Genomic DNA, 9,958 nt, shown 5'->3' on the forward strand with positions numbered 1-9,958 from the left:
AAGGTTCATTCAACCCCGAAAAGGGGCCGCAAACAACAGGTTGAGAACCACTGATCTAGATCCACTGAGAGAAAGTATTCACACAGTATAACACACACTCAGACAGCTGACCTGATAAAGAATAGGGACTAATGTTCCCAGGAAGAAAACCAGGATTTTTTTAAGGTCCTGAAGGATGGCTGATAGATTAGAACAGCCCTATACTACCCACCACATGGACCATCAGAGCACACTGGAAATGCCTGGGCATTTGTGGCATTTATTCACAACGGGGGAAATAGGAGATGGCTACTGCCTTCTAATAGAGACAGATGACAGATGGCACTAGCATTCTCAGTGAACAGCATTGTCGTCTTTCTCCAAGAGAGCATCCCACTCTCCCAGCAGTGCCAAGGCTAAAACATCCTGCTCTACCTGTCAGAGATATGAATACTTAAGTGTCTCCACACAAGAATGTAGTTTCTTTTTTTGTGTTGGGGTGTCTGCTTACTTGCAAACCGTATTTCTCATGGGATTCACTAGGTTTACTTAGGAAACATGCCTTTATACTGTACTGTTTCTTGATATTGCTTGTTGGCTCTGTCGAATGGGATCACTACCTGCAGTTTAGAATGTGAACACATTTAAAGAATGGAACGTGTTTGACAGCAAGGAAGGAATAAAACTTAGATACACTCCCAGAAATCAAATTGATATTTTATATAGAATGAATTGGTGATTACACAGTACTGTGAACAAATGGGCAATTTCTTCAAGGATTCTCCTGGCAGATGTTAAAATACAAGAGCCCTCACTTCAGACCTTCTGCTCAGCCAGGTTGGAAGTACACTGGGCCTTCACCTGACTCTCTACTGTCAAAGAGATTATCTCATAGAGAAACAAAATCACGCCAAAGAGTGACATCGTGGCTATCAGGACACCCATTGGGAACACATTTGTGCAGTGTTTCTTTATAATGTCCTTCTTTTTAACGGGAAAGTCAGGTGAAAAGTCAAGAGTGGTTTGCCCATAGATGTCTACCAAGTGGTTCAAGGTCACAGTAACAAGCGTGAAAAGGCTGCTCACAGCCAAAATTATGGCAGACATCTTGTAGCAAAACAGCTGGATCTCAATGAATGGGTCTTCCATACAGCTGATCTTAATGGCCACTGAAGTGAAAATCACGACTAGGATTTTCATCAAAATGGCCCACGCTATCAGGACTTGTAAATACTGAAATTCCGATGACTTGTTCCAGGTTGAATTGATAGGGGTGTGAACCAACATCCTGGTCATAGACCCAGAGATGTTAAAGTCCTGAATGTAATAAGCTTCCCAGAGTCCAATTGACACAAATTGCACAACCTTGTTGTTAAACTCCCACAGGCGCCAGCATTGGCTGTTTGCAAGGATGACTTCAAACATCAAAGCTGCTGTACTGCAAATCAGGCCACTGAACTTGAAGACGTACTCCCTCATTTTGGCAAATCTGAAGAAGGCATCAAAGAAGAATAGAGTCAGTGAGACTACAAGGGAAGGCAGGAAAACAGAGGGAGTCATGGCTTAGACAGCACTGAGCTCTCATACCTTGTCCCTGTTGTCACATAGAGATGTTTCAGTGGTCTATGTACAGATTATTCTTCTTCACAGAGTAGATAATAATATTTGTTGACTAGGAATTTCAATGCTTAGAACTGACAATGAGAAGAGAGTTTGCAATATCATATATAATGCCATGCTTATTTTACCTGTATTTGCAATTTGTAAATATTTTAATAGCATACAGAGAGGAAAAAGCAGAGGAATGCTCAAATTAATTGTCATTTCTGAAACATAGTACTATAACATTTCATGACTGTTAAAAACTGAAATCATCTGTGAAAGAAAATGAAAATAATTCACATAGTAAACTCATTTATGTAAAAATAATAACACACTTGACATAAATTTTCGTATACATATATGTGTATAAAACGATCTGTACATAATGATACACCTCATAAATGATAGTGTACAATGCTATTCCTCCTTCTGAATTTTACAGAAATGTACACTTCTATAAAGAAAGCTATACGTATTTTATAATTGAAACCAGAAAGAGTATGCCCGTCAACATCTATCTGTAATATAGCTGGGGATAGAGCTCAGTGGTAAAGTGATTATCTAACACGCACAAAACCCTGAATTCTTCTTTAGTATCTGTAAACCAAAATCTATGTGTAAAATTGTCCAGAGAGTGAGTCAGAGGAATAGGGGAAATGGATAATTAACACATAAAATCATATAAATCCATAAATGTGGATATTTCCAATTATAGCCCATCTCTTACTTAAAATTTCATATTTAGATAATTAGCTTCATTTCAGTGAAACAAAAAGAATCCTGACATATTTTCTGTGAGCAAATATCTTCTTTCACAGAAAATATACACTCTGTATTGTAACTTTGAACTAACCTCTTTGTACCTTTTCTCAATTCCAATGAAAAGGAGAAAAATCACAAATACTAGATCATTTAGCATAAAGGAAGGAGGTGAGTCATTTACTCACTGGGCATGTGGATAACACACTGCTAACTGTGCATGCAGAAGGTTGAAGGGGTCTACACACTGGATCTCCTTGCCAGAAAACCTTCCCTAACAGCTATGCCCTGCTCTAAAGTCTCTGTAGAATGGGCTTCCTGAATGAGTGAAGGCAGTAGCTGTTCTACTAGGGAAGTTTCATCAGCAAGATGAGTTCACAATTCATGGTGCTTGGGTAACACCTTGCCCACATCATCTTCCTTTCCAAGGCAGGCCTGAGGCAATGCACTACAAGAACTGTGTGCTTTGAAGTAGTACTGAAAACACAATGAAGATTGCTGTTTTTCCAGAAAAAAAAATGAGCTAGCTTGGCAGTATCTGTTCCTTCCGGTGTTTGAAACACGTGGAGTAGATGCGTGTGATTCATAAAGACTATATTTGAAAGCTCCCATATATAACATAAAGTTTTTATACCTTTGTGTATTCTGGATAAGAAGATTCATTTAGAAGGTGGCAGGATCACAGACATTCTTCCCAGTAACAATAAATGCCCATATATGCAGTCAGAGAAAGAGTGGCAAAACCTTCAGAAAAAGAAATTCTATTAGGCAGACATTTCAGCTCAGAGCAGTGTCTCTCCAACCCCTTGATCCCACAATCCTTTCCATTCACTCCTGTCCTTGGCTTAAGAAGAACCTCATTTAAACACTTCAGGAGCATTCGTACATCTGACTCTCTAAGGACACCCATCTAATCATTCCCCCCATTTTGAAGGTAAGGAAACAACAGAGAGAGGTTAATTCATAAACTCATCATCAGGGACCTGCACAATTAAAACCTGCAGGGCAGTTCAATGATTACCTGCAGTCTCACATGGGGCTTCTAGACACTGATGATATTCAGCAGCATTTACACACACTTACCCACATGTCAATGGCCCTTTCTGGCATTCTTTGTCCTGTGAAATTGAATGTGATTAATACAACCACCTGGGAATGTAAAATACTTGCCTCTTTTTCTCTTCTAGGAAGGCCAAATGTTAGGGACTGCCAGTTGACAGAGAATTAACTCACTTTAAAAATTCTTGTTTCCATGGCTACTAAGGCTGAATGGTGGATTATGAGCAAAGAACACAACTTCCTAGCCATATTTGGCCATAAAGGACCAGTGTGCTTAACTTCCCTCTGTATGAGAGTAGTCTTTAAAAGAGGAATTTACTTTTTGAAATCATGCATCAAATCAGTACTACAATGCCTGATGGACATTCCACAGACAGTTATTTGAAAAAAAAAAGAAAAAAAAATAAGCTCTCATTCCCCATTTTTTTACCCTCCAGTGTCTGTGTGGTGGAAGGATAGACGTTTCACTTTGAGCAAAGTGTCTTCATTGGAGACTCTGAGACTATCTTACCTTGTAGAAACATCTTAGATAGAGACACAAAGTACATATTGTCAGTAATAACAGATTATATGTATATAAAACCATGGGGTATTTTGTTCTGAATAGAAAAATATCCTCCTTTTCTCTTTCTGTGTTTACCTCAAACTCTGTCACTTTGATGATACTAGTTAGGATTTCTATTGCTGTGATAAAAACACCATGATCAAATTGAATTTGGAGAGGGAATGTTTCACGTGGCTCACATTGCCACATCATAGTGCATCATCTCAACAGACTAGGGCAGGTACTCAAGGAAGAAACCAAAGACAGAAAATGAATCAAGCAGGAGCCATGGAAAAACACTGCTTACTGAGTTGACCCCCATAGCTTGCTCAATGTGCATTTTATACCATCCATGACCAGAGGCCCAGGTTTTATACTGCCCACCTTCTGCTAGGACCTCCTACATAAGTTACTAATCAAGAAAATTAGTAACCAAGAAAATGTCCTATAGACTGACTATAGGCAATTTGATGGAGAGAATCCCTTAATTGAGCTTCTTCTTTCCAGGTAACTCTTTAGTTCTTACAAACTGATATAAAGCTATGTAAAATTACACAATACTATTTCTTACTATGGTCACATCTTGAGAACATACCATATTATAAGCATATAGTTAAAAATAGCCAAAGTGTGTAAATGTAAATGAGTGGTAAAAAGAGAAGAAAATTTTGACTTTCTTTTTAAACCTTATCTCTTTGTACTTCATAATGTATTTGTGGTATAATAAGCAATGAAGAAAACCTACACTTTCTGCTACATGGCAGCATCAGGAAACACACTGATATCAAAATCCGGGTGAATTTCTTAGAGTGAGCTGTGGAGATCAATAGGAAGTACATAAACATCCTGTTACAGGAAATGGGAGGACAAGAATGTTTCATAAAAAGCATGGTGTATCCCTACTGTATAAATGTGCATGTTGTTGTTTTTATGTATGTGACCAACTGGGAAGATTCCACAGCCTGCCACCTTAGACAGAAGAATTCAAACATGCTGTTCACTGAGTATGCTAGTGTCATCTCTTGTCTGTCTCTATTAGAAGGCAGTAGCCATCTCCTGTTTCCCCAGTTGTGAATAAATGCCACAAATGCCCAGGCATTTCCAGTGTGCTCTGATGGTCCATATGTTGGGTAGCATAGGGCCATTCTAATCCCTCAGCCATCCTTCTGGACCTTAAAAAATCCTAGTTTTCTCCCTGGGAACATTAGTCCCTATTTATCAGGTCAGCTTTCTGAGTGTGTGTTATACTGTGTGAATACTTTCTCTCAGTGGATCTAGATCAGTGGTTCTCAACAAATGGTTTGTGGCCCCTTTTCAGAGTTGAATGACCCTTTCACCTGGATTGCCTAAGACCATTGGAAAACACAGATATTTATATTATGAATAATAAAAATAGAAAATTGCAGTTATGAAGTAATAATGAAAATATTTTTATGGTTGTTGGTCACTCCAACATGGGGAATTGTATTAGAGTGTCACAGCATTAGGAAGTTTGAGAACAACTGACCTAAATCTTCCATCTCCATCACCACCACCCACCATATCACATACCTGATTCATTTCTCTAACAAAATACATAACATGAGTAATTAATGGATGAAAAGTTTATATTGGCTCTTAATTTGAGAAAATACACCTCATGACTGAGAGATCATGGGGGCAAGAGTCCCAAGTTGCTTGCTACATTGCATTAGTATTTAGAAAGCAGGGAGAGTAGTTAGAGCACTGCAGATGCTCACCTAGCTCTCTGCATGTTATGCAGCCAGGAACCTCATTCCAAGGAATGATGCTACTCAATTTCAGATGGTACTTCCCAGCCCAATTAACCTCATCTTAACCTCTTTGAGACATTACCATGGGCTTCTGAATTTCTTGATTTTAGATCCTGTTCACTCAACATTCAATATTAACCATTCCTAATCCTATTCTTGACAATTTATTGTTCAAATATATCATTTTTATTACATTAATTTGTTGTGTGTGTGTGTTTGTTGTAGAGGAACCTTTGTTGCATGGCTTGTGGTGATACTATAGGGGACTTGGTAAGCAGTAGACATCTAGGGATATATAAATTTCATTAATTCGAGTAGACAAATTATGTGTGTGCTGGAAATTAAACCCACACAGTACAGAAAGTAGAGTGATGGATGAAGATGATAGAGTCACAACTATAGATCTGTGACAAGGAATTTTAAACTGGAAGCCACTGGGATTTAAAGTAACAGAGATATGAGTGTTCCTGACAGAAAGTAACTATTATAACCTCAATAATCCCAGATACAACTGAGCACAAAAGCAAGATCAGGCGTCAGGAACTGTTTTGATTTTGAGCAATGTATGGCTGATGACAGGATAAAGAATCATAGAACAAAAAGACTTCTAAACATGTATGTGAGATTATTTAGGCTACGATAAGTGAGGTGGATGATTTATGATACATATGGTTGGCATCATTCCATGAGCAGTGGACTCAGACTGCATAAAAAAGGAGATGTCTAGAAGATGAGAAACATCCATAGCTCTCTGTTCCCTGGTGACAGGCACAGCGTGACCGGAAGCCTTATAATTCCTACACTATACACTCTCTGCTGTTACAGTGCCCTCAAACTGTGAGAAAATAATGTTCAAACATCCACTCTTTCCTTTCTTTCATCAAGTCAGATATTTTCACAACAATGAGACAGGTAAGTAATGTAGACTAGTGGTCCTTGAAATAGAATTATTCAAGTTAATGTTATTAACCTAACCATGAACTTATTAAACTTTTGGAATCAGTACTTGGGTAATGTGGAAATATTTGGACTTATGCCTTAGAAATACACTCAGATGTTCTAAAAAAGAGTTTAATTGGCCATTCCATGGGGAGTGTGCAATTCTAGATGGATGTGGAGAGTTGGAATCTGCTCATGAGTGTTCAAAGAGGATCAAGGACTGTAAGGTGAAAGGGGCCGGTTTTCATGCATGTTCTGTGCTGGCACAAAGCTGGCTGCATTGCACCTGTGTCCCAAAAACCTGAATGTGGCTGAACTTAAATTTGTAGAATAATTTGTCTTGTGGAGGACATTACAAAGCAGGATGGCCTTCAGGTTGTGGCACAGGAAATGATCAGGACACTTACACAGGTTTATAATACAAAAAAAAAATCAGCAATTGGGACTAAAACCACAGTCATTTGAAAACAGAGAGCACTAATTGGAACACTGCTTGAAAAGTCCTTTGCAGCTGGGATTCACCCGCCTGGGGATATACCTGCCTGTGGTCAGCACACTGAGGCTGCCATAGAGAAAAGCTGCAAGGAACTCATTACCCTCACTTATGGTTACTCTAAGGCCTGCAGAGGGGTTTGGGGTGTTTCTTGCCTGTATTCCTCCTCTCATAAGTAGAAAGCTCAAAACAATCACAATGTGGCTTTTATGATTTTTCTTAAATTACATGATCACTTGCGGTTGTAATTGTTTTTATAGATTCACTCTATGATAGATGGTACATCACCAGCCCAACACAGTTATCAACTGGCTGTTCCAGATCCTATATTTACACAGATGAGTGTGTCCTAATGCAGCCTTCTTGACTGGCATGAAGAGTCTGCTTTCCAACCAAGGGCTCCCTTCTTTCTGGTCACTACCTGGAAACACCATGTCTTCTCAGCAAGAATTAGCCAGAACTCCATTTGCACAGTCTGGTTCCATCCAATGTTAATCTCTGAGAAAGGACAATGAAGGGAAATTGTTTATTCTAAAAAAATTACACCTGTCTCCTTTAAGAAAGGATACTCATTTCTCACACCAACCAGGAGATTGGAACTGATAAAATCTGCTAACAGGCAGGAAGCAGAGGCAACAGAAACTATTCAAGGAACACTTGCTTAGGACCAATCATAAAGCATAGGAACTCTGGAGGGGGTGTTGCCTATCAAAATGATCTAACCTCAGCTTCAGAGCAGTTCCTGCTAGAGTGCACCTCCCATACCCTTGTGCACTAGTTCACAACCTGTGGTTTGAGACCCCTTTGACAACCCTCTATCTCCAAAAATATTTACAATATAATTCATTAAATTAACAATATTACAGTGATGAAGTAGCCATGAAAAAAATTTATCGTTATGGGTCACTACAACATGAGGAACTCTATTAGAGGTTTGCAGCATTAGAAAGGTTGAGAACCACTAGTCTAGAGGATACTGTTTGACGGTTTTAATCAAGTTTGTGGGGTTTTGCTTCTTTTTCATTCCCTATGCCCAGAGACTATCTGTTTCTCTGTCAATTTGCAACTGTTAGGGACTCTCACAATTGTTCACTCCTGTGGGGAGTTGTTTTGTGTCTTTCTCAGATCCATACCTTTTACTTTCTATCAGAAGCCTTCACATCTCTGTCAATGTCACTTTTGGCAGGCAGCTACTGCATGATTTTCCTACCTCAGGTCTGGAATCGTCCTGCTCTGTCTAATACCCTTCTCTACTCAATTGTTATTTCCCTTTCCAGTCTTTCTGAGTTTTCTTTCCAGGACCTAAGTTCTTAACCCCAATGAAACTGGATGATACCTTCAAGCTTTGACCCCTCACTCAAGACCCATGTAACACACCTAAAAGTTGACTCTTGACCTCCATATGTATGCAGTTAGTTGCACATGGTCTCATGTTAGAAAATAACACATAAACACTCCAAACACTAGCACACAAGTAAATGAATGTAATAATGTAATATTATGAAGTGAAATTGGCAAGAAGTGGGCTTAAGACAGTTAATACTGTCTGATGAAAAGACAAGAGCTAGAATCAAGAAGAGGATAAGAGCTTCTGGTTAATGTCAAAGATTTTCTAGATTCGGTGTGAGAAGATCAGCCCTAAATGTAAATGGCATCATTCCATGGACTATGAACCCAGACTGCATATAAAGAGGAAAGCTGGGCACCAGCAGTCATTGCTCGCTGCTTCCTAACTGCTGATATACTACTTACTACAAGCAACTTCATGCTCTTATCCTCATGACTTCTTGGGCATGATGGCATATTCCCTCACACTGACAGCCAAAATAAACCTGTCCTTCCTGAGTTGCTTATGTCAGGACTTTTGTCCCAGAGATGTGTCAAGTATCTAACATGGTGGATCTTGGTTATGAGTGTGGAAGAGCAAGATACACTTAGAGAAAAATATCAATGTGAAATAGTACACATAGAAGCTATCCATGTGGAAGAATTGGAACTGAAGTTCCCAGGAAGCAAGTCAGGGCTGTAATAAAGATCCTCCAATGGACACTGATAGACTAGAACTTCATGATTGTTGACACTTGATATGGAAAGACCAGGTTCACTCTAAGTATCAAAAGGCCCTAGGAAACATCCAAAATCTTTGTTCAAAATCTTTATAAAATATTTAAAGTCTCATAACTATGGGTTTCTGTAAAATTAAAAAAAAATAAAAGCAAGTTGAATACTTTCTTTTCCCAAATGGAGGGCATTTGGATATAATTACAATTAAATCAAAGCAAAACAAATAGCTGAATGCCCTGCATCTGGTATTCATCCAGGAATTCCTAGGCTCCAAAGGACCTAGTAAGTTCCTGTTCTCCAGATTTGCAATCCATAGCATGTACCTTATATCTCATAGGCTCAGGCTGGCTCTACAGCACACCTGTTTTTGTATTTGGTGGTCATACCATGATAATGGCATGTCCACTAATTTGAGGTCTCCAGTGCAAGTGGGCTGCACTTTTACCAATAGCCTCTCTTGGGAACTTTTCAGAGACTTTCACACTGCCAGATTCCAGTATTTTGTCTACACTAAGATGTTAAATGTAGCTATTTGACAAAATGTCTTATCAACTGTGGTGTTGACCCTATAGTTTGTGTTAGGACCACCAAGAACAAGCACTATACTTTGAATTCCATGAACAAAAATTGAGGTTGAATTGGCAGCCCCAAGGCAAGGAAGGTGCGTGAGTGAGTACTTTTGTCAGTTGATATGAACAGATTTAAAGCTCTGCTCCCATTCCAGAGTGACTGGGAGAACATTTATGG

At 39.0% G+C, this 9,958-nt stretch overlaps 1 protein-coding gene across 1 annotated transcript; it reads right to left on the reverse strand.

The window, feature by feature from the left end:
- Nucleotides 1-795: 795 nt before the first annotated feature.
- Nucleotides 796-3,003, reverse strand: LOC128113836 (uncharacterized). Its single transcript, XM_052743767.1, has 2 exons — nucleotides 2,975-3,003; nucleotides 796-1,468 (listed from the first exon to the last, which is right to left on the reverse strand). Exons 1-2 carry the CDS (start codon nucleotides 3,001-3,003, stop codon nucleotides 796-798), a joined length of 702 nt encoding a protein of 233 aa, XP_052599727.1.
- Between the last annotated feature and the right edge of the window lie 6,955 nt (nucleotides 3,004-9,958).

The sequence above is a fragment of the Peromyscus californicus genome, unplaced genomic scaffold, assembly GCF_007827085.1.
Source record: "Peromyscus californicus insignis strain IS unplaced genomic scaffold, ASM782708v3 Scaffold_10__1_contigs__length_136768540, whole genome shotgun sequence".
NCBI lineage: Eukaryota > Metazoa > Chordata > Mammalia > Rodentia > Cricetidae > Peromyscus > Peromyscus californicus.